At 40.8% G+C, this 26,389-nt stretch overlaps 1 protein-coding gene across 6 annotated transcripts in view; it reads right to left on the reverse strand.

The window, feature by feature from the left end:
* The window catches only part of ASTN2 (astrotactin 2), a 1,018,233-nt gene that overhangs the window by 576,990 nt on the left and 414,854 nt on the right, over positions 1–26,389 (reverse strand). For all 6 annotated transcript variants that reach the window (XM_008273385.3, XM_070066427.2, XM_070066421.2 and 3 more), the window contains one exon: positions 5,284–5,451. In XM_008273385.3, the coding sequence (XP_008271607.3) occupies positions 5,284–5,451 (168 nt within the window). The remainder of the gene's footprint in view (positions 1–5,283; positions 5,452–26,389) is intronic.

The raw sequence follows: 26,389 nt of genomic DNA on the forward strand, positions 1-26,389 counted from the left end.
GTTTGAGGTAAGTCAGCTTGAGCATGTCCCGAATTGCACATGCTGCTTTCTGAAGAAAATAAACTCTGATTTTGTAGCACTTATCAATTTTCTTGATGTAGACATTCTCAACAAATCTAAGCAAATCTCCAGGCTATCAACATGACATCTCTGAACAAAGAGTTGCAAAGAAGTGCTAAGAGTCAACTCTGTGGAGTCTACAGTTGGCTTCTGCACATCATGATTACAATTCCATAGTCATTCTAGTGGGTGGTACTAATGGCTGGAGTCCCTGGAAAAATGTACCTGAGCTGGGCTATGGCATGCATCCAAGAAAATTTGGCTAGGTGCATCCAAGCACCAAGGCTATTACATATTATTCAGCTGCAGCATCTTTACCACTTCCTTCCTCTATGACTGTTTCTTTGGAGGAATGATCCTTCCTAGAAGTCCACATCCAGAAAAGCTTTAAGACATGATGGCTAATATCTGACTCCATGATTTTATCCAGCCTTATGCATTTCTCACCCAGAAGGAGATGCTTCTTTAAGGGATGCTAAGCCACCCTTGACAGAAAACCAGAGCCATGCAAGTCTTAGGGTTTCCTTTTTCCAAGACTTCACACAAATTCTAATTCCTATGGAAGGCAATGGACTATCCAAAATGGTCAATTACATGTCCAAAGGCAGCTAGATGTGTCCTAAACCAGAGGGACAGATATGGAGGGCAGTTTCCTTATTTCATTGTCCAGTGTATTCTTTTTTTTTTTTTTTTTGACAGGCAGAGTGGACAGTGAGAGAGAGAGAGACAGAGAGAAAGGTCTTCCTTTACCGTTGGTTCACCCTCCAATGGCCACCGCGGCTGGCTCGCTGCGGCAGGCGCACCGCGCTGATCCAAAGCCAGGAGCCAGGTGCTTCTCCTGGTCTCCCATGGGGTGCAGGGCCCAAGCACTTGGGCCATCCTCCACTGTACTCCCTGGCCACAGCAGAGAGCTGGCCTGGAAGAGGGGCAACCAGGACAGAATCCGGTGCCCTGACCGGGACTAGAACCCGGTGTGCCGGTGCCGCAAGGCGGAGGATTAGCCTATTGAGTCGCGGCGCCGGCCCAGTGTATTCTTATCAAATCCTTTCTTGGTTCTCAAGTCTTTAGGCCTTTGCTGTTCTATGATCTCTCTTCATCCTACCTTTCCCACCTCAATCCACCTCCTGTCTAACACATTCTCCAGATGCCAGCCCGACTACCTTGCCCTGGTTTCCATGATCATTCTAAACTTTATTCCTCTTTGTGTAAAAAAAATCCAGTTTGTCTCTGCTAAAGCACCTTCATCATACTCCACACCAATTCTACAAGGCTAAGCTAATAGGTCATCTTCTTCTTGATGTATCTCCTGAAATTCCCATTCTACAATATGTTTCTCCCTGTTCTCCAAGTAAAAGGTACTTGGTGAACACATTATTCTTGATGTACTACACTGTTTTTTATAATGGTTATATAGGAGCAAATAATGGTTATGTAGGGGTTTTTCTATCCCTTTGAGAATGTAAAATCCATGAAGACAAGAATATTGTCCAATTTGTGAGTTCACATAGCACTCAACGCACAGACTTATGAGATGTGGAATTAGGAAAATCTTTCTTGAATTGAATCTAATGAATTGAACTAAATTTTACAAAGTGGGCCTGAGTTAAGTCTCATGAAAATATATTTATGGATCTCAGGTTACCATTTCTAATTCTCACCTGTAGGCAGCCCATCCATTTATATCTTGCATGACTTATAAGCTATTTTGCTGAGCTTTGAATCGAGAAAGATATAAGGATAAGTTGGAAACAATACCTGGTTTTTAGGAACCAAGAATACCTGGTTTTAGCAGGGAAGACAGATTTTCAAACACTAATTCAAGTTTTTAAACTGTATTTTATTTCATAGAGGACTCTCATGATTCTGTAGAAGCCATTCACTGTCTGGAGAAGAAATGATATGCATTTAAGTGGGTGGAATTTTGGAAGTTAGTGATTAAAGGGTAGAAGGCATTTCAGGTAAAGAAAGGAACTTGAACTCCACTCACAATAAGAGACTTTGCAAGGAGTGTTTAGGGGACATTTTTGAGGATGAGAGCATGGGAATGCAAAGAGGGATACATTCGGGGATGTGGTACAATGGATAGATGAGACCAAAGTGTATTAGAGCTCAAATGACTGGACAATTTTTATTACCAAATTTCTCTTGAGCTGAAAAACATGTATTCTATGTATTCTGAATTTTTATGTAAGTAGATAGGGAGGAAGAAACCAGAATTAGTATATTAAATTATTTCAACAGCATTGAGAAGGAAAATTGCCTTTTTCCTTCCTCTTTTCATTATTCTCTGTCTACTAATTATATGTCAGGCATTATTCTGAGTTTTAAAGACAGAAAGATGAAAGATACACACATTTTGAATCTCTATCATCAGCCTCCAACAAAGTCTATAGTCTGAAGATGGATCCAGACAAGAAAAGAACCATGATTCTGCAGAAGGACAAGAACTGTGACATATGGGAGCACTGAAGTCTATGACAGCAGAGAGGAGGACACTTAATCAGATTGGGGATGGGAAAGGAGGAGGCCAAGAGGGAAAGCAGATAGAAGGAAGGTTGTTTGTGTTGAATGCAAAGGAAATAAAAAAAGAAACCCTTGGTTTCCAAGAAAAAGACATTTCAAGAGGAGGAAAATACCCATTAAGGGGTGGAGGCATAAGAGCATGGTGCCTTCAGGGAACCACATGGGGTTGGTGTATGTAGATGCCAGGACACAGAACAAATAGAGGCTGATGCTGAAGTGATAGAAGTGAACATGCTCATGTCAAAATATTTAAGTCAACCAATTCAGCAGCTGAGCCCTTCACTGTGAGTATAGAACATAGGAAGACTATTTAGAGGTAGTATGTTTAGAGTCTCAAAGCAACAAGGGCATCTCTTGAATAAGAAGCATCAACAAGAACTGACATCTTGTTAGAAATGTAGAACTTTAGGTGCCCCTCCTAAGACCTACTGAGACTTGAAAAGCACTAGCTTAGAGTTTGGGTTCCTACATTTAAATCTGGGCTTTTCATCTGCCAACTGTGTGACCTATGTCCTGTTACTTTTCTATCCTGGGCATCAAATTCCTCAGCAAAAAGTTGAGGAGGTGGATCTAGGGAGTTCTAGCGACATTTCTAGCTCCAAGTATGTGAGTGAGTGAGTGAGTGAGTGTGTGTGTGTATATACAATTATAAGATATTTGCAGAAAAGCAGACTGTTTTCTAAACTGGCTAACATATTTACTCCATGGAAATGCACTGTTAGAATTCTGTGGCTAATGGAGAAGATAACCAGAAACCAGAAACCTGTGCCTTAAAGCATATCAGCATGGAAACCAGAAGGTCCGGCCCCTCAGGCACTCACCTCTTGCCTAGTTTGGGCTTCACAGAGGAGGCCAAAGTAGGGGCACCCTTCTGCTCCTATCCACCAATGGTCTTGTTTCCTTGTCAAGGAAATAAAAAGAAAAAGGGATAACCTACGAGACCAAATCTAGAGACACATGATTCCATAACTTCTTACTTGGCTGCTGGATGATAATAATGTTAAGTCAGGAGTTGGAAAAAACTGCAAGTGAAAGGTACTGGTTAGGGTGACTTAAGGCCTAAAAGAAAAAGAAGCTTAAGTTATATTGTCAATGGTACAAAGAGCTGCATTGCATTTTCCAACTAGCTTCCCCAGTAGGCCTGGGTAAATCTTGCCAAAATGTGTCTGAACAGACTCCCAACTAAAAGATAACAGAGAATATTGGTCATAAAGCCAAATCTTGGCCTGACCCTGCAGAGACACAGGAGCCAGACTACAGAAGCCATCTCTTTACTTCTGGACTTGTGCCCTTCTGAGGAGTGGAGGAGTCCTTGAGCAGGAAAAGCAGACTCTTAAATGGGGCACAGCACAGGGCACAGAGACCACTGCCCTCTGAACAGAGACTGCTGTTATAGTATCCATGTGATGAGTCTTCCAGGCAAGCCAAGCAAACAGTTGTGAATGGAGAGAGAGATGAAGTTCCACAGAAAATATGCCAATAAAAATTGTAGAGAGGCATGAAGCATAGGGAGTAAGGTGATCAGGAGTCTAATTCTAGCTTGGCTTCTAACATTCTTGTGACTTTGACAAGTCCTTTCCTTTCTCTGACTCCAATTTCCCTCTTTGTGGACAGTAAGATCTACCACTTACTGGGCACCAACTATAAATAAGGTACTGTCCATTTGATGAGTATTTAGTACAAGTAAAATGCCACCTAGATGCTGTTGACTTACACATTTCTATCTCAGGTTAAGACTTCTCTGAATTTGACTTAATATATCTACAGTGAATTCTTATAACTTTATATTGCCTTGGAATCCATTTTGAATATGTTTAAAATTTCTACACAGAGTCAGGGTTGAGTCACCCTTGATGTAGTTTCTAGTTCTACACTTGCTTTCAGTTCCTTAGTATGCTCTGGCTTGATATGAACATCTTCCTGTAATGAGAACAACACTGAAAATGTACTTACTAGGCATTCAAAGTAGAACATCACCCCTAAATGGCCCAAGTCAGAGATAAGAACTCAGAGACTAAGTTCTCCTTAGATTATTGGCTTCCTTGCTTGTCTGAAGCCCAGCTCATTCCTCCAATAGGATGTAAGATTCAACAGGTAGAGATTTTATGTATTTTCCTTATTGTCATGTCGTTGATACCAAAAAAGTGTACCTTGCACCTCAAGCAATACTAGTTGAATGAATGAACAAAAATAAGCTAGGAGGTTTCCATTTAATCCATTATCTCACTTAATCCTAGCAACAGAATTGTGGGTTGGGTGCTACTGTCATCCTCTGGCACTCACAGATGGGTAGTTTCTTGATAAAGAACACCCTGCTGATCTGAACTCAGGGATGTCTGATGATATTTAGACAGTCTGCTTTGATGGAATCAGGCTAGATGTTTTCTGAAGTTTTTTGTAACTCGGAGATTCTGTGGTTCTTTGGGAATTCACTCCCTTGCCAGGCAATGGCAGTACAGAATTCAAGCATCGACTGGACCGATGGACATTTACCACAAGCTCCTTTATGCCAATGTCTCAGAATCTATGGTCTTGTCTCTCTCTTACTCTCCCTCTCTCTGTAACTCTTTCAAATAAATAAATAAAAATCTAAAGGAAAAAAAAGAATCCATGGTGTTTTAGGTGGAAGAAATGGAGAACCTCCTCTATCCCATACTTTGTTTCCCTGTTCCTAGTCCCTCCTTGCCCCCCATGGCTCACCAGTTTCAGGGTCGCAGAGCTGCTCACAAGCATCTGTTGTCCTCTGTCCACAGAGGTCCCTCACCCATGGGGAGGTGGCGTTAATCTGGTAATACAGGGATAGCTTGGCCGGGTTTAACCAGTCGGAGATGTCCAGGTAGCTCCCTTCGCTTACCACGAAGCTGCTCCCTATGGTGAACAGAGAGAAAGACAGTTATTTTTTCTCAATGTTGGGGTCATGCTGCTGGTGCTGCTGGTGCTGCAGGAACAGAGAACTGCATGCAAGCCCCCCCCCCACCAACACTCCTCTGGTCATCTGATCTGACTTGTCTACAAGCATTAACAGAGCTCTTACAATGTACCCGTCTTAGCGTCCAAAGCCAGAGTTCCAGCTAGTAATTAACAGTATGTTCTTAGAATTGAGGGGAACATATGTTCAAATTCTGAATCTTTCCTTACTAACCATTGTTTGTGGGCATGTCACTCATTACCTTTGAGCCTTGTCAGTTATTTGTAGATGATACTATTAATGGGACCTGCCTTATGAAATTTTTGTGGGAATGAAATGATTAATATAGATAAAATGTTTAGCCAAAGCTTAATTATTCCAGTAAATAATGGTTAAATATTAGATTTCAAATAATTAGATTTTAAACAATTGCCACCGATACATCCCTTCTGGAATAAGGATCACTAACACCCACAGGAGCCAGGTGGGTGATATCAACAGGAGAGTCTGGCTGAGCCTAAGGGAAAAAGCATACAGTTCTCCTGACCAAGATTATATTCTATTTTGTTTTTTAATTCTGGGACAAAAGAGATAGAGAGAAACACACACACAGAGCAAGAGAGAGTTTTCAAAATCTCTAGCACTTCTATTGAAAAATGCAGCACTTGCACAATGAAAAATGCTTTGATATTGAGAGGTAATGGAGTAAGTGAGGTTTGAGATCAAATGGACTCCGAAGTTTCCATCAGAATGGAACAGCTGTGACCCAGTCCCAGCCATCTCTTGTCATGGTAGGACTGAAGGAAAGTGGTAACGGGTCAGATTCACTTTAGGGGAAGTTAAAATTTATTTTTATTTTAGTCAATCAATTTTTCAGTGATGGCTTAAATTTGTTCTTGAAAGTATTTGTAGGCCAAAGAATAGGTTCTAGTTTTGCAGCATTTGCTTTGAAACATTCCTCCTTAGTCTGTTTGTCTACATGGATAACATGTGTGTGTGTATATATATATATATATATATACCAAGTATTAATATATTATAGTCATGTATAATATTACATATATATATATTCACACGTGCATATGCTCATACACATCTACATGCACAGTCCTGAGGGAGGCATGAAACAAAAATACATTCTGAATGGCTGCATGTGGGTAGTAAATGGTGAGTATATGCAGGTAGCACTAAAGCAAGTAAAGGTAGAATTTCATAGGGGTAAATAATGTGAGTCCAAACAGGACTAGGATTTACAAAGCTGAACTTGGAGAAGGGTTCTAGATTCATGGCAGACCTAGGAACCTTAGTCACAGAAGTCTTTAAATTGTGAATCAAGGGTTGGGTATTTGGTTAAGATGCTGCTTTGGACAACTGCATTCCCTCTCTGAATGCCTGGACTTGAATCCTGGCTCTGTTCCCAATTCCAGCTTCCTGCTAATGTACACCCTGGGAGGTAGCGGGTGATTGCCCAAGTAATTGGGTCCCTGCTTCCCATGTGGAAGACCCAGATTATGTTTACAAGTTTCAGCTTTGGTTTGGCCCAGTCACAGCTTTTGCAGTCATTTGGAGAATGAACCCATGGATGGGAGATTTTCTTTCTTTTTCTCTTTCTTTTTCACTTTTTTTCTGTCTCCTTCTCTCTACCTACCTTTGAAATTATAAAAAAAAAATCAATAATGCATTATGTTTTTCATTTCACATGAATCAGTTTCTCTTCTAGTGTCTGCCTCTCTTACTAGCAACTAAAAATTCTTTCTTTATATGTAATTAAATTCCTCAAAGGGGGAACCAGTTAATAAGCATAATCATATGAGTTTGGCAGAGACCTCTGTGACTCTATCAGTCACATCAGTCTCTGCTGGCTCAGGTCTCCAGCTGTGGTTCAATGGACAATAGCAAGGAGGTGGTATCCCATTAGAGTATACGTGTATGCCTGAGCATCTAAGATGATGGGTGAAGAAGTTTTTGTAAGTGCATGACAGGCAATGATTATTTTCTGTTACTCATACAACTATTATACTTTCTATAATCATTTACAAGAGGATCCCAAGTAAAATTACAGTGGGCAGCATGGTGATTGGTGTGGATGAAATGGGTGTCTATGTAAAACAGAAGGAGTAGATAGCACCAGGCTCTGAGGTAAGGGAATGACCACATTTAAAGTTAGCCTTGAAGTCCTTGGCAGCTACAGAAAAAAAAGGAAAGAGTCTGTTGGATTCCATATTTCAAATTTCTGGCAGGAGAGGATATGCAAATCTATCTGCAAAGCCATATTTCTCCCCCTGGAACTAAGCCCAAGCAGAAACATGTCACATGGGTCCTTGAGCAAGGCACTGAACATCAGTATCGACTACAGATTTTTCTTTTAAAAAGCACAGTCATGCTGTTTAAATGGATAATTCTTGTATTTATTCTCACTAGAGACTGAGGAATGGATATTGAATTGTGTCCCAGGGCTGAGTTTGGTTAATCCCACTTCTGCAGAAAAGCTACACAGTGCAGTAATCAAGAGAATATAAGGGGCAAGAGAGCAGTCCAGATCCTCACTCTGTTACTTACTAGCTCTGTTAACTTGGGCAAGAAAACAAACTTTCAGTTATCTCATATGGACAGAGTGGATACTTATGCTTTCTTCATAGGACTGATACAAAGAGTAAAATGGACAATGCATTTGTCTTAGGTCAGGGTTACCAGAAAACAAGCTCAAAGTTAGAGACCGGCATGAAGGAGGTTTAGGGGTACACTTTAGTAAGAGTTGGCCAGAGCAGAGGGGGAGGTTGCATCAAAGCTCTCAACTGATCCTGCAAGGAGCTATGGATTTGAAATGGTCCTTTAGAATTGCTCCAAATGAAGATAATTGTATCAGGCCTTTGTGCTCCCACATTTACTACTCATAAGCAATGGGCTATCCCTGGATCCCTGGGGAAGGGACATAAATTTGATTAAAGTGGTCCCTCTCAGTGGATAACATTTCTCCAAGAAGGCCTCAGCTAAGAGAAATCAACCACCAACATTCCTGGCAGCTGGGTGAATGAGTGTTTCATTTCTAATTAGAGGTTGGGGTGAAAAACCACAATACTCACTTTAGTGTATGAAGTCCTGAGAATGCTTTGAAATCTCAACACATAAGGGCTATTTGACTATTATTTGGATTTCTTACACACTTGGAAGCTTTGATTGCAGCCCTAGTAAGCAAATATTTGTCATTTCTGAGAAATGTGAGTCTCCCTGGAAAAGAATGGCTTGAAAGTAGATGCAAGAGAGTGACTAATGAATATCTGCAACATTTATATGTTGAAAACTAATTCCCAATGTGATGGTATCTGGAGGTCCAGCCTTGGGAAGGTGTTTAGGATATGAGAGTGGCCCCTCATGAATAGATTAGTATCATTATAAAAGAGACTCCATAAAGTTCCAACATCATTTCTGATACGTGAAGGCACAGTGAAACTGAAAAATTTGTCACCACTCGTCCAGCCCTGTAGAAGATGCTTAAGGATGTGCTACACACAGAAACACAGAAACATAGTAGTTTCTACAGAAGAAGGTAAAGGAAGGATATCTCCCAGGAAAAGTACAAAGGAAATCCAAATTAAAAAATAGGAATATTTATGGAAAAAGGCAGGGCAAAGTCATTACTTATCAATAGTCACTGTGAATGTAAATGTCCTCAACTCACCAGTTAAAAGATACAGACTGACTGGAGCCGGCGCCGTGGCTCAATAGGCTAATCCTCCACCTTGCGGCGCCGGCACACCGGGTTCTAGTCCCGGTCGGGGCACCGGATTCTGTCCCGGTTGCCCCTCTTCCAGGCCAGCTCTCTGCTATGGCCAGGGAGTGCAGTGGAGGATGGCCCAGGTGCTTGGGCCCTGCACCCCATGGGAGACCAGGAAAAGCACCTGGCTCCTGGCTCCTGCCATCGGATCAGCGCGGTGCGCCGGCTGCAGCGGTGGCCATTGGAGGGTGAACCAACGGCAAAGGAAGACCTTTCTCTCTGTGTCTCTCTCTCACTGTCCACTCTGCCTATCAAAAAAAAAAAAAAAAAAAAAAGATACAGACTGACTGAATGGGTCAAAAAACAAAACCCATCTATTTGCTGCCTACAAGAAACACATCTCACCAAAAAATGCATGCAGACTAAAAGTGAAAGGATAGAAAAATATATTCCATGCTAACAGAAACCAAAAAGGGCTGGTATAGCCATCCTAATATCAGACAAAATAGAGTCCAAAACAAAAACTGTTAAAATACAAAGAAGGACACAATGTAATGATTACAGGATCAATTCAACAGGAAGATGTAACTATCAAAAATGTATATGCATCTAATTAAAAGGCACTTGACTATTTAAAAAAAAGTTAAGGAATTTAAAAGGAGATATAGACTCAAATACAATAGTAATGAGGGATTTCAATACCCCACTTTCAGCAATGGACAGATCAACCAGACAGAAAATCAGCAAGCAAACATCAGAGTTAATTGATAATATAGACCAAATGAACCTAACAGACATTTACAGAACTTTGCATCTTACAGTTGCAGAATACACATTCATCTAATCTGTGCATCATGGATCCTTCTCTAGGATTGACCACATGCTAAGCCATGAAACAGGTCTCAACAAATTCAAAGAAAAACCTGAAATCATACCATACATCTTCTAGGATAAAAATGCAATGAAGGTGGAAATCAGAAACTCAGGAGACTGAACAACATGCTCCTGAATGAACAGTGGGTCACAGAAGAAATCAAAAGAAAAATCAAAAAAAATTCTGGAAACAAATGAAGACAACAATACAACATATCAAAATGTATGGGATATAGCAAAAGCAGTATTAAGAAGAAAGTTTATAGCATTTGGTGCCTACATCAATAAATTGGAAAGGCACCAAATAAGTGAGCTTTCAATGCATCTCAAGGGTCTAGAAAAACAACAGCAAACCAAACTTGAAACTAGTAGGATAAAAAAATAATTAAAATTAGAGAAGAAATCAACAAAATTGAATTAAAAACAATACAAAAGATCAAAAAGAAGAGCTGGTTTTTTTGAAAAAATAAACAAAATTGACACACCATTGGCCCAACTAACCAAAAAGGGAAAGAAGACCAAAATCATTAAAATTAGAGATGAAAAAGGAAATGTAACAATAGACACCACAGAAATAAAAAGAATCATCATCAATCACTACATAGAGCTGTGTGCCAACAAACTGGGAAACCTGGAAGAAATGGACAGATTCTGGGACACATGCAACCTGCCTAAATTGATCCATGAAGACACAGAAAACCTAAACAGACCCATAACCCAGATGGAAATTGAGTCAGTAATAAAGACCCTTCCAATGGGAAAAAAAAAAAAAAAAGCCCAGGACAAGTTGGCTTCACTGCTGAATTCAGCAAATGAATTCACCGCTGAATTCTACCAGACATTTAAAGAACCTACTCTAATTCTTCTGCAGTTATTCAGAACAATTGAAAGGGAAGGAATCCTCCCAAATTCTTTCTATGAAGCCAGCATCACCTTAATTCCTAAACTCAGAAATACTCAACAGAGAAAGAGAAGTACAAACCAATTTCCCTGATGAACACAGACACAAAAATCCCCAACAAAATTCTGGCCAATAGAATGTAAGAACACATCAGAAAGATCATACACCTGGATGAAGTGGAATCTATCCCTGGTATGCAAGGATGGTTCAACATTTACAAATCAATCAATGTGATACATCACATCAACAAACTGAAGAATAAAAACCATAGGATTACCTCAATAGATACAGAGAAAGCATTTGCTAAAATACAATACCCATTCATGATTAAAACTCTAAGCAAATTTCAAAAGAGGAAATCCAAATGGCCAACAGACACATGAATAAATGTGGATCACTTGCCATTGGGGAAATGCAAATCAAAACCTCAATGAGGTTTCACCTCACCCCAATTAGAATGCCTTTCATACAGAAATCAACAAACAACAAATGCTGGTGAGGATGTGGGGAAAAAGGTACCCTAACCCACTGTTGGTGGGAATGTAAACTGGTATAACTACTGTGGAAGTCAATTTGGAGATACCTCAGAAATCTGAATGCAGACTTACTATATGACCCAGCCATCCCACTCCTGGGAATTTACCCAAGGGAAATGAAATCAGCAAATAAAAGAGTTATCTGTAGCCTCATGTTTATTGCATCTCAATTCATGATAGCTAAGACATGGAATCAACTTAGATGTCAATCAACTGAAAAATGGATAAAGAAATCATGGGATGTATACTCTATGGTATACTATACAGCAGTAAAAATGAAATCTGGTCATTTGCAACGAAATGGATGGACTGGAAAGCATCATGCTGAGTGAAATAAACCAGTCTGAAAGGGATACCATATATCCTCCTTGATCTGTGATAACTAATAGGGCACCTAAAAGGAAATCTGTAGAAGTGAAATTGACACTTTGAGAAGCAGTGACTTGAACAGCTCTTGACTTGACTGTCGATTAACAGGTTGTTTTTTTCCTTAGTGGAGAATAGGACTGTGAATGGGAAAGGAGAAGAAGGCGGGGTGGGAGTGAGGGTGGGAAGGTGGGTATGGTCAGAAGAATCACTATATTCCTAAAGTTGTACTTATTAAATTTGTTCTTTAAATAAAAGATTCATTTGAAAAAAAAATTTCAGCCTCCAGAATGGAGGAATAGACTGACCAGTATACCTTTCATTGCTCTAGGGGGTCTTGTGAATCAGAGCTTTGGTTGGGTTCTTTCTATGGCTGTTTCATTTCTCTAGTAGTCTGTGAATTCGTCTTTTGTGTATTTCATGTAGAGTTGCAGTGCCTTTACTTTTCCTGATGGACTGTGGTTTCCTACAGGGAGGAGTTCATGATTCATTAATCCTTACCAACCTAGCTCTCAGTAAAATGCCTGATAAATACTAGGAGTTGAGTGAATGTCAAGTGTATTAATGAAATCCAAGTTCCATGAGACTGTGAAGCAGGAATGCCTCCTTGTTGATCTAACAGTGAATTTTTTTTTCACCCTGAGAACAAGAAGATGTCTGGCCCTTTATACTCTTCCTAGTTTCAGTCCCAAACTTGACTTTCACTATGGTGTATCTGAGCACTCTTTTATCCCACATCCTTGTGAGGTGGATTACGAAAGAAGCAACTCAGTATAAAAGAGCAAGAACAGGATGAAGAGAGATGCCTTAACAGATGGCCAAAGTAAATGAATTTATGTCAAATGTGTTCTCTTAACCAATATTTATGAAACTTTTCCCTGTATAAGAAAATGGAGATGGATAAGTGGCTGAATCCATGTAGAAAATTACACATGAAACAGAGATCAAATGTGTGAACACAGAATGCATTAAGAATTGCCTAGAAGGGATAGATCTTTGTGAAAATTAAGAGTGGGAATAGGAGAGGGTGGAAGAAGAGGGAGGAGAGCATTGGCTGGAGGTAGGACAGGTTGGCAAATATCACTATGTTCCTAAGCCTGTATATATGAAATATGTGAAATTTGTATACATTAAATAAAATTTTTAAAAATAAATTTAAAAAAAGAATTGCCTAGAAAGCATAGACATTGGGCCAGTGCTGCGGCTCAATAGGCTAATCCTCCGCCTTGCGGCGCTGGCACACCAGGTTCTAGTCCCAGTCGGGGCACCAGATTCTGTCTAGGTTGCCCCTCTTCCAGGCAAGCTTTCTGCTGTGGCCAGGGAGTGCAGTGGAGGATGGCCCAAGTGCTTGGGCCCTGCACCCGCATGGGAGACCAGGAGAAGCACCTGGCTCCTGGCTTCGGATCAGTGTAGTGCGCCAGCTGCAGCATGCCGGCAGCGGCAGCCATTGGAGGGTGAACCAATGGCCAAAGGAAGACCTTTCTCTCTGTCTCTCTCACTGTCCACTCTGTCTGTCAAAAAATAAAAAAAAAGAAAGCATAGACATTGCCTTTGGATATAAGGAGATTAAAAAAGGGAGCTCAGAGAGGAAGTGTGAAGAATTGGCCTTTAAGTAAGATTTTGAAGGATGAAGGAGAAGAAACTAGGCAAAGGTAGAGGTGAATGAGCATAGCATGCTGGAATATCTCATCCAGAGTATATAGGAACACTGCAAGGCATTTACTCCTTGAGGCTGATTCTAGACGTGGCTGATACATTTTTTTTTTAATTTCCCTACTGTATTTGAGCTATTCCACTCAACTAGTATCTCTTCTCATACATGCTGTGTCTCAGATTCATTTATTCATTTAGATACTACTATGTGCCAAGCTCTACCCCAGACAATGGTAGAATACAATATACTAGGTCTCTACTGAAAATATATGGTGCAGCAAAGATATGGTAGATATCTTAGATATGGTATTCTCAGGCAAAGCATGAGTGTCTCTCTACACTTTTCTTTAATATTATCCCATCTAGATTGTGTACTTTTTAAAAATTTAAAAAATATTTATTGGAAGGCAGAAAGATACAAAGATAGACAGAAGATCTTCCATCCACTGATCCACACACTAAATTCCAGCAATAGTTGTGGCTGGACAAGGCCAATGCTGGGAGCTCAAAACTCAATTCTTGTCTCCTATGTGGGTGGGAGAGACCAAAGTACTTGAGCCATCACCCACTATCTCCCAGGGTGTACATTAGCACAAAGCTTGAATTGGAATTCGTACCAAGACTAAAATCCAGACATTCCAATATAGAATGCAGGTATCTCAAGCAGTATCTCAACTGCTGTACCAAATGCCAACTCTAAGACTGTGCATTTAAAAATATTGACTTCAGAGAGAGAGAGAGAGAGAGAGAGAAAGCAAGAGAGAGCACACAAGTACACCACAATTCACTAGTTTACTCCACAAGTGCCTGAAATAACCATGTTGAAGCCAAGAGCCAGTAACTCAATTCAGGTCTCCCATGTCAGTGACAATAACATAAGCTATCACCATTGACTTCCAGGGCCTGCATTAGTAGGAAGCTGGAGCTAGGAGCAAGAGCTGGGAATCAAACCAGATGTGGGATATTGGAACCCCAAGTGGTATCTTTAATTATGCCAAACACCTGCCCCAACATTGTGTATGTTTCAAAATTTTTAACTTATTTGAGAGTTAGAGAGAGAGAACAAGCAAACACAAGTAAATACACAAGAGCTTCCATCTACTGATTTATTCCTCACATGCCCACAAGAGTCAGGAACAGACTAGAGATGAAGCCAGGAGCCTGGAACTCAATCCAGGTCTTTCAAGTGGGTGAGGGGAACTCAATGACCTGAGTTATCACTGGTGCCTCCCAGAGTTTGCATTAGCAGGAAGATGAAATTAGGAGCTATAGCTGGAAATGAAATCCAGGAATTCCCAAGAGGATCACTGGCATCTTAACCAGTATCTTCACTGCTAGACTAAGTGCTCAACCTTAAAAATGCATTTCCTGATAGCAAAGACCATGCTTCAGGCATCTGTACAATCACCATATTTCTTAGGGTATAATTGGGGTTCAGAAGATGTCAGGGTGTGGCAGTGTGTGGTGAAGGAGAGAGAGCATGAGTGAGTGAGTGTGGATGCTATTAAACCACAGTGTCAACCAGCTCGCTCTGAATAAATGCTGGTATTTATTTGGGAATAAAAACTACTAACAAAAGAATAAACATGCATTATTCTATTCATCCCATATTTCTTTAGTTTTTGCCTGGACACTTGTTTTATTTTCTTGGCTTTGTATTAAAAATGCTCCCCCTTTTTTTCTGAGCACTAAGATTCCTCTTTATACCCACATAGATCTCCCCAGAGAGCAATGACTCTGAAAGGAATCTCTGCCAAAATCTCAACTTCAAAATGTCATGTTTCCTTATTTTTGAATATATATATGTACATATGTGTATATATATATATATATGTTTCTCCCACTGGATTATGGGAATATACATCATCTAATTAGCCAAATGGATTTTCAGTTCAGCCCAATCATTTCCTTATCTAGCATCTGAAGCCTGGTATTGCTCAGGGGACTCGCATGGGCACAGAGGTCCTCATTAACTCTGATCTTCAATTACATTGATTATAAGCCTGCTTCTGTAATTGTGCTGCATAGATCAGGGGTGAGCTGGGGAGCTCAGGCCACTCTGTAATGTTCTCTGAAAACCCAGAGGCACATCAGCCCCCAAAGAAACAGAAAGCTACAGACGAGAACTAAAAATACCACGGAAGGAGGTATCAGCAGACAAAATTGCCTGGAGAGCCAGACAGCAGCTGCAAATCCCTTTCATTGCACCTCCACTCATGAGGCAGACCTCTGAGAACCATGGAGAGACATTTTCAAAAGGCTATGGCCACTGTGGTGAGTGGCGAGCAGAGGAATGAGTGACTTTATGGCTGAAAGACAGTCTTCAAGAATGAAGAACAAGGACTATTTTGGCCAAAAGTATTCTGTTTTCTTTTATCCCCCTTGCTAGGAGTGTAAAATAATTCAAGGTCTCTCATTTTATGCTTCCTCATGTGTACCACGGATCCTATCTGTCTGGGTTTTGGACCTGGGAGAAATGTCTTTCCTGGACATAGAGTAGAAAACGAACTCTACAAGGAAGCAGAAATGAGGATCACCCAGTCTCAGTCTAATAGACCCATGAAGAGTGTATCCACTCCACCTTTGCCCCTGTCCCCAGAGCCCCAAGCCCTTGATCATATTCCACTACCTACTAATGAGTGACCAAATTGCAAAGCTGGAGTTGAAAAGCGTGAGGGGTTATTGGAGTAGGAAGATATACATTGGACAGCTAGAAGCAATGTCTCTGGAAGGAGCCAAGGGCTCGTTATGGTGTGGTGGTTTTCATACAAGAGTTTCAGAGAGTTATCAGCTGCTCATCTCTTTATCTTCACCACTTGATATCCCCTTCCAGCTCTCTTAACTTCTACCATTTTCTCTTACCCATTTCCTTGGAACAACTTAAACTCACCACATTCCTCTGTTTGGTGTCTGCCTGTTAATGGCTGGTTTGTGCTCTGCCCCACCCATCAAATTCATAGGTGGCCGTCTTAACCACCAGGTGCTCAGAAGTGACAGGATTTGGAAACAGGGTGTTTAGTGAGGTCACTGGGATGAGCCCCAATCCCAAATGAGTGCTATTTTCCTAAGAGGAGATTAGGACAGAGACACACACAGAGGAAAGATCATGTGACGGAACAGGGAGAAGGTGATCATCTGTACACCAAGGAGGCCGGCCTCAGAAGAACCAACCCTGGTGATACCTTGATCTTCTAACCTGAAGAACTGTGAGGAAATACATTACTGTTACTTAGGTCATTCAGTCTGGGTTTTATTTAGACTGTCCTAGCAAGTTAATACACCATCTCTGTCTCACTTGACAAATATTCTTTAAACATGCCATTTTCTCCATTTATTAACTTTTATTTTGTGTCAGGGACCTCTATGGATTACTCCTCAGGAGAAAGTTTTCAAGTGTATGAAGGAAAGGGAATAGTACTACAAAGAGAACCAGTAGGTACAATACAGTTCCATCCATGGATGCCTTGGAGGTTTATAAATTCATGATAAAAAGCCTTAATCTGGGGGGCGGTGCTGTGGCATAGCAGGTTAAGCTGCCACCTGCAGTGCCAGCATCCCATAGGGGTGCCGGTTTGAGTCCCAACTGCTCCATTTCCAATCCAGCTCTCTGCTATGGCCTGGGAAAGCGGTAGACAATGGCCCAAGTCCTTGGGCCCCTGCACCTGCATGGGAGACCCAGACGAAGCTCCTGGCTCCTGGCTTCAGATCAGCACAGCTTTGGCCATTGTGGCAAACTGAGGAGTAAACCTGCGCATAGAAGACCTCTCTCTCTGCCTCTCCTCTCTCTGTAACTCTGACTTTCAAATAAATAAATAAATCTTAAAAAAAATACCCTAGTCTGCCCCTCTCATCCATTTACCTAGATGCCATGACTGCTCTCTGACCTGGTTTCAATCTATTTCAAAACCATTTGATGCCAGAGGGAGTGACAGATGGATCATAATACACAAAAGTGTGTGAAGAAGTAGCAAGTGCCTAGGGGAAGAAGAAAGCTAAGAAACACTTAAGTTTCAGATGCTATTTTTAAAAGGGTCAGCCTCTTTATTAATTTTCATGAAAATAATACTTTTTAAAGTTATGGAAAAGATATAAACTTTAGTAACATTGCAATTATTTTCAAGATTTTTAAAAAATTTATTTTAAAGGCAGACTGAGAGAGAAAGCGTGAGACTGACTGATTGTCATTTCACTCTCAAATGAAAACAATAGCCAAGGCTGGGCCAGGCTAAAGCCAGAAGCCAGGAACTCCATCCTAGTATCCCACACGTGTGGCAGGTGCCAAGAACTTGAGCCATTTTCCAATGCTTTACCAGATGCATTAGCAGGGAGCTGAAGAGGATGTGGAACAGCTGAGACTCGAAACCAGCACTCTGATATGAGATACTGGTGTTATAAGGGGAGACAACCTACTGAGCCACAGTGCTGGGCTTAAGATTGAAACCTTGGGACAATCATGCAACAGATCAGAATTTTATCAAACAATCAAAGTTACATATTTTTAAGAAATCAGAAAACCTTGAATCCCTTTATAGTACAGGGCTTCTCAATATTTTAGAAACTCCATAAGGAGCCTTTTAAAACATTTATTTTCTCTAATCACATCCCACTTATGAAATTTAAACACCATAAAGTTCTTGTATATTTGCTTAAGTACAGTATGTACTATTTCTACAATGTACTTTTGGTGTACATAAAAAGAGTAATAATGGTTTTTCACCCCTGAGGGGGTATTATGGTTCTCACTGAGAATGCAATTTCTAGCCAGACCCTCCTCTTTTGGAAATAAGGAAACTGAGGTTTAAAAAAAGGGATGACATGTCCAAGAACCCACCCAGATTAGTGAAATATCTACAATGGGAACTTACGCTGTGTGACCTCCACCCCTCCTGCCTCAGTGCTGTGAAGGAGGAGGGGTGGGTTAGAGAGGCCACATGGCTAGAAAATATCAGTGCCAGACCAGAACCCAAGCTCTGTGAATTCTAGCTTGGAGTTCATTCCAGTATTCCATCTGACCATCAAGAATAGAGTCTGGAGTGAGTCATCAGGAGGCTACAGCTCCCTGACTACCCGGAGGAAATGAAAATAACCTTGAAGGCACCATATCAGGGGAGAAACAGTGGAAAGCTCATCACAAAACATCCTACACAAAGAAACATGGGAGGGGATGAGCCACCAGGATTGTGGGTGTCCTATGTTACAGAAACAGTTGTTTTAAAATAAAGCTGTATCACAACCCCCTCCCTCTCTCCAACAGAGGTTTCCCTTAAGTGAATTGCCCAAATTTGCTCCAGGCAATTATTGTGTTTCTACCATTTTCTGTCTTCTCACCTCAAACTGTGATCAAAGTCTGACTAAACACAGATTGCTACACAATTCTACATGCACCACATATCCCTCATCTTGCTTCAAAGCTGAGTTGGACAAAAGAGGTTTGAGATTTTGACATTTCAAAAAAAATGAAGTATCCTCTTCCCAAGGGGACACTACAATTTGGTACCAAGCTAGGCAACAGGAAAAGAACAAAGTTATAAATGTACCTCACTTTTCTTTATTCATTTACATTTTTAAAGAAGAATTTTGGCTAAAAATTGAAAGCAGCTATTTACTTTTAACTGAAAATTTGATTTATTTAGTTTTTCATTTTAACTTTCTTCATTATTTCATTGCAAATTTAAACATCAGAGCGGACTTCAGTATTGGATTTCTTTTTGATCTAAGATCACTGCCTCTTGAGTGAACAGAGTGGAGAGGTGCTCCCCAAACCCCAGAGATCCTTTAGTTCTTGCTGACTAATATTGAAAAGTTTCACTCTTTTTCAACTTCCCAATTAAGACATGAGCTTAGGTGGATGCACAGATGGGCGCTATGATAGGAGTCAGAGATGGATGAAATCCTGGCCCAGCCAATGAATTGCTATATGATCTTGGACCAAATAAGTCTTCAAAAGCCCTTTCCATTTCCTTTTCTGTACAATGGGACCAATGCTTACATCATAGAGTTCCTATGACCACCAAATAAAATAAATATGAATTACCTATGGATAATATAGCACCTGACTGGGACCTTCTGTTATACTATTTTAGTATATAATACACATAGCAATGCATATGTGTATGCAATTGGATGACGGTTTGTTTCTGAAAGTGAGTATCTACATAAATATATGCACATTCACATAGGCACAGATACTTCTCTAAAACAGGCGTACTGCATAGATGGTGCCTCTTGAAATTGTGCAAAAGGGTGGCACACTACTTGAAAAAGACACATTTTATTTAAAAGGAAGCGTGGGAATTACAATGGTTAAGATGCTGCATAGGATGCCCACTTCTCACTGCACATACTACATCTACCATGGAGTTCTTGGGTTTGAGTCCTAGCTCAGCTTCTGAATTTAGCTTCCTGCTAATGTACACCTTGAGAAGCAGCAGGTGATGGCTCATGTACTTGGTCCCAGCCATCCACATGGAAAATCTAGATTGATTTCTAGGTGCCTGCTTTAGCCTGGCCCAAGTCAGGCTGCTGCAGGAAATTGGGGAGTGAATTAATAGATGGCAGATGGCAGATCTCTTTGTCTGACTCTCATATCTGTTGCTCTTTCGAATAAAATAAAAACAAATAATTTTCTGAATTAAATTAGGAAGTTGCTTTGCTCTTGTTTATCTAGGTTAGACTATAAGGCTGACTTATAGCTCATCCCAGCAGCTTCTTCTGTGATTTCCAGGGTGAATTGGGCAGGACAGGAATGAAAGATCCTACTCAAAGATGTGTGGCAGGAATGAGGAAACACTGAAGGAGCCATACATAGCAGGTTGTCTGGCAATATTAGATTCAATACTTTGGGATCCACTGGCTTCCCTATATTCCCTGCCCTGTTACTTTTTTATGTCCACTCTTTCCTAGGAGATGTGCTTCCTCTTGCCTTTCCCAAGAAATCTGCACAAACGTCAGGGGCCGTTGGCAAAGATGGCTCACAACTGTGAGCCCTAAGAATAACCACATTAGCAATTCCTCCCCGGATCTGTTGCATTACTACACTGTGGGTTTGATGCCAACCAACCAAATTAGGCCCAGGCACCTGCCTGCTTCTATGTCTCACTGTCGGCGTGTGTGCATGTGCACGTGTCTGTGTGTTCCTCTTTTTCTCAGAGTCTTCCCTTCCACTCTTCTCTTGTTTAGAAATGGCTTCAGTGGGGAAAACATAGACCTTGAAGTTGGCAAACATGGATTCAAAACGTGCCCTTCCAGCTCACTGTTTTGGAGACCCTGGGGGAATGCTCAATATTTATTTTCTCAGCTTCCTCATCTAAAAGAGAGTGAAGAGTACTTACATTGCAGCTACTGGTGTGCCTGATTCATTGAATGTACTCATTAAATGGGAATGCTTACTACTGTTGGTGCTATTAATCTAATTGCCCTCAGAAATATCCTGGAGGTATAGTTACTTTTATTCCCATTTTATAGACATGAAAATTAAGACTGAACAAGGTTAAAGGTGCATGTCTTAAATTGCAGCAGAAGGTGGGACATTCACAATTAGAACCCAGTTCTCCTGTTTTTGAGTCCAGGGTTTTAGTTCTGCCATACCAGGCTACCACTCATTCCTCTTACTTCAAGGCAACCTGTCCAACTACTAGCATTATTTCAGTTGTTAGTTTCTTTCTGGCTTCTGTCAACATTCACTGCTGGTTATTTCTCTAAGTACAGAGCTTCTCATGGTGGTAGTTGAAACATAAATCTCATCATGTTGAAAAAGAGAGAGGGGGAAAAAAAAGATGGCAGGGGAAGGGTGACATAATATTATAATTCAATACTTAATATCTCCAAAGACATGTAATACATCCTCATGACATTCCCAGGAGATATTTTCTGGAAACAGGACAATAATTCAAATTAATGCTAAGCCTAAATCTAATTGTTTTATGATGCTATAGAAGACTACATAGGGTACAGCTTCCAAAAATCAGAGGCTTCAACAGTCATGTTGATGGAACAGATTTCACTGTCTGGCACAGATGAGAACAGCTGTCTAAATATATAATATTGGTACCTAGAGCAACATAATCAAGCAGATCTGCAGCTTAGCCACACTGTAGCCTTCTCGACAATTAGCTGTTCACCAGCCAAAGTCTACCATGAATTCTGGGAAATGTATAGAGAAAGGACAGGTTTTTATTCAAGGACCACGTGATAGTTCTGGGGCTCAAGAGGAGCACCAGGTGGCTGAGATCCAAGGCTCTGGAATATGACACATGAAGGGTGATTTCTCCCATTCTGTTCTGGAGAAGTTGGTGGGTTATAACTGCAAGGAGTCAGGCAGGACTGGTTAGAACCCTGGTCCTGTCTTTTACTACCTGAAGGAGTTTATGCTTATTATTTGGTTTTGTGAGCCTCAGGGCTCCTCCTCTGTACAATGGGACGATAATACCTACCACATACTCTTGTGTGTTATGGCACACTGGGATGTCCATGGTTCATAAGGAAAGCAATTTGCCTAAGAATAGGTAAGATTTTATTTTGGGCTTGTAACAAGAAAACAGAAAAACAGCAGCGCAGGAAGTGTGTGTTTAGTCAAAATTCTAGAAGGATATACACCAAAAACTGTCATCAACCTAGCATACTAATACTAGAAACATGGGAGACGGCATGTTTAAAACTTACTTCCTTCACTCCTAGAATGTTGATGATGATACTTTCACTACTTCTATTTCTACTACAATATCACCAACTTCACAAGGTTTGGTAAAGAATAAAGGATAGAGCATAGATAAAATTACAGTATTGGGTCAAATGCATAAGAAGAGACCCCAAACTGTTTGTTATTTCTTTCTTTGTAGTTGCCAGGAATAATCTCCTTCCCTCAGAACAGAGCAAGGCAGTGAGCCCAGAAGGGCAGCAGTTGACTAAGTGCTGCCAATTCCCGCCTCCTCTGTGTGTATCCTTTACGGCCTTACCGCCTTGCCTCTCATCTCAGATCCTGGAGGGACAAATGTCACTTTCAGCTGATTATCTGTAGAATGTCGCCTTAGATATCAACAAATGGAAATAAAAGAAGAAATCAAAAGAGGACCAGATGAATGTTCTGGGTCTCCAATAGAGCACAGGGTGACTGAGGTCCAAAGATGCCCCTCCTCACACTCCCCAATGGTGCTTGGTTCTCACCTGAGACTCACTAACATAAATGCCTATATAATAACTAAGGCACTACAGAGCAACTTTACATTCACTATTTCACTTGATCCTCACAGCAAGAAATGTTTGAGGTTCTGGAATCTGATCTGTACTCAATGTTATTATATGCTGTGCGTATGCACATATGTTCTAAGGAAGTACTGTCTTTCCCATGTCACAGATGAACCTGAGGGCAGTAAGAAGGTGCCTTACTAAAGTCACACACAATTATTTAATTATAAACTGAGAACCGGAATCCAGAATCCAGAATCCAGATACTGTATTTCATCTACTATCACTTCCCAGCAGACTGCTTATTGTGAATGTATGTATTCATAGCGTCAACACTGGTTTATTGAGCACCACTTTTGTGCCAGTTTCTGGTTGTTAGAACTGAGTACTCAGCTGGGAATAAAAAAGATATACTACTTGGTCACAGAGAGTGCAATGTTGGGTAGCAGATGAGCATTAAATACTTACATTGGCCAACACTTGTATGATTGTAAATATGGACTGGGGTTGTGAAGGAACGAACCAGCTGCTATGAATACCCAGTAGGTTGTATGCATGTGTTGTAGTGAAGAGAGGCTTGTAGTCTTAGTGAAATTAATATTGCTTGCAAAAGGAACAAAGATATATAAAGTTTCTGAGATAGAATATAGATTGGATTCTATTTTTAGTTGTAACTATATGTAACAATCTAGCAAACGGTTGTAAGCTAAACTAGAGAATACATAAGACATCTGGTGGATATTTTTGTTTTTGGTTTGAAACTTAATTGTCCTTTCCGGGGTGCTAAGTACCTGAAAAAAGCACAGTTAAATAGCCAAACCATGATTTTGTAAATCCAAACCAAAGCCCATGGTAAAGTCTTACAGCTTTCACAACAGGAGTGGGCATCAGCGGAGGCCAGATGAAAGACTAAACAGAACTGAAACAATTTCTCTTTTGCAAAAAGCAAGTCAATTTGCTTTTATTGTCAAATTCCTGTAGACGATGAAAAATTTCTTCTTCTTCTTCTTTTTTATTTTTTTGAGAGTACAATGTAGTCTTTAAGCGCAGAAACACAGTCAGTGGCCAGGATTCACGTTCTGGCCCTGCTATTAATGAACCATGATAATAACCTAGTTAAATGGGCCTTGGTTCCTCAACTACAAAAATGTGGATAATGATCTCACAGGAATGTAGGCGGTAATACATGGAAATTAAATTTCAGTTGTTTCAAATCACTCACTTGTAATGTAAATGAGGTGATATATGTAAAGTACTTAAAACAGTCCCTGACACTTAATAAATGCTTAATGAAAGTAGCTATTCTTATATAATTTCTAACTGCATACAACTGATAATTCTATTGTGAGATAAACAACAACCTTGCCTTGTTCAAATAAAGTTTGTCTAAAACAAATACAACCACCACCAAGTTTCCTTCTTAAAGCTGCTGATTAGCTTTGGCTATAGCAGCATAAACAAAAGCCCGCTCTGTGACTCATTTCTCCTTCTCTAATTGCCTGCTCCTGCTCTAGACTTCAGCCGGGAGTCAGTCTTTAGCCGTGCCATGGATACGCATGCATCCGATTGTGTGTCCGTAAACAAGAATACCCAGCTTCTGTTGCCTCTGTGGGCTGCAAAGAGATGGCATTAAAAGTGAGTGATTTGAAACAACTGAAATTTAATTAAAAACAAAATTAAAAGTTGTTCCAAGCCTGGTGTTTCAGCCAGCAAGACTCGGAGGAAATTAGTAAGTGCTACTAATAGCTGGATCCAATTCACAAGCCTCTATGAGGAGACAGTCGGACCAAAGAAGATGCATACCTTTTAGATGAAACAATTAAATATCACTTCTGAGAAATAATCATGAACAGTATCCCAGGGCAAAAGGGACCATTATTTGCTGCTGTGTTTCTTTTTGACTTGCTCATTTCCATTACGGGAAAGTGCCCTGAGAGTCCCCAAGCAGCATCTTCTACGGCAACACAAAGGGACAACAATTTTGAAAAAACAGACTTACGCAAGTGGGAGATGGGGTAAACCTCTTTTAAAAAAAACCAGTTGCCACCCATGGCCTGAAATTCTACCTCATCAATTTACCCCTTGAAATTTCAAATACTCAAGTTGCTTAGTAAAAGGAGCCCTCTTCAAATAATGAGCCTAATGGAGACAACAGTCAGCTGAGAGTTGAGGACTGGGCACCAAGATGTTATGAGTTGGTTGCTAGAGGACTCAGGCGGGGAAGGAGACCCAGTAGGTAGAGGGGCTCTGAGACATAGTGCTCAGAGGCAGGTCTGAAAGGTCTGCCTGCCCCTGGTTCTCAGAGCAACATAGAGGCAGGTGCAGGGGAAGAAGCAGGAAATTAAGGAAAATGTGCAGATAACAATAAATGAGGGGTTAGGGAGAAATAAGCAGGAGGAATGACAGCAGCAAGGCTGTTGAGACTTTTAAAAGAGTATTAACTGGCCAGGAGTATTGTGGACCACTTTAACTTAAACACATAATGTTGGGGGCTGGTGTTTGGTCTAGTGGTTAAGATACCACTTGGGATGCCTTCATCCCATATCTCGAGTACCTGGATTTGATTCCTGGATCCAGCTCCTAATTGTAGCCCCCTACCAATGTGTATCTGGCAGCAGGTGATGGTTCATCTTGGGTTCTCTCCACCCACATGGAACACCTGGATTGAGTGCCACGATCCTAGCTTTGGCTTGCCATAGCCCCAGATGTTGTAGGTATTTATGGAGTGAACCAGCAGATGGGAAATCTCTCTCTCTCCACCCCCTTCTCTCTCTCAGTCCTTCAAACACATATTTTTTTTCTAAATACATCAAGTAGGTGCAGTCAGAAAACATCGCTGAATGAAGGAGGACTCATCAGAGCTCTACCTTGCTTAGCCTCAATTTCTTGTCCATGCAGCGGCAGCAAGAATGTCTGTTTCAGAGCTCTCCCTGGTTCATTTCTGCAAACCACCTCACCCCACTGCTCTAATCATGCTGACCTTGTCTGGGCTTAGCCCCTTATGTGTCTCTGAACTTTACTGTTCTCTTTGGCTTGAACTCACTTTCCTCTGTTCCTCTCTCCCGCCTTTCACATCTCTGTTCAAATGCCACCTCCTCAGAGACGTCTTCCCTAACCACAATACCTGAGCAGGACATCCTAACTTTCCTCTGAATTTTAATTATTTCATATCATTTTAATAAGTGTCATAACTGCTCTGACAGGCTACCACTACTTCCTTCGTTATTTTGTTAATTTGCTTTGGCATGTGTCTCCCGCTGAGAACGAAAGCATCATGAAGAGAGTGTTCACATCCGTCTTTTCCAAAACATCTCCATGGCTCCTTGATGCATAAGGAACATGTAATATTTGTTCAGCAGGTGAATAAGTTCCATAATGATTAGCTGAGATTTTGTAGGTAAGACACTAGCATACTCCCAGCACCCTCACCAGAGACATATGGTGACTTGTAGATGCTATTTTTAAAACTATCTAAAAGTATGCTGACTTGGGTTTTAAGGAACAAGCTCGTTACTGGGAGGGCAAAAGGATGGGGAATGAAAAAGGGACTGGAGAGTTCAAGTTGGCAACGAGCTGCCCTTATTTATGTGGTTATACCCAATATGCCATCAGTATGCACTTGTTGCCTATCCGGGTCTTCACTGGAATACAAGGAGGGCTGCACCAGGACT

The sequence above is a fragment of the Oryctolagus cuniculus genome, chromosome 1, assembly GCF_051225735.1.
Source record: "Oryctolagus cuniculus isolate XC-2025 breed Fujian yellow rabbit chromosome 1, ASM5122573v1, whole genome shotgun sequence".
Lineage (NCBI taxonomy): Eukaryota > Metazoa > Chordata > Mammalia > Lagomorpha > Leporidae > Oryctolagus > Oryctolagus cuniculus.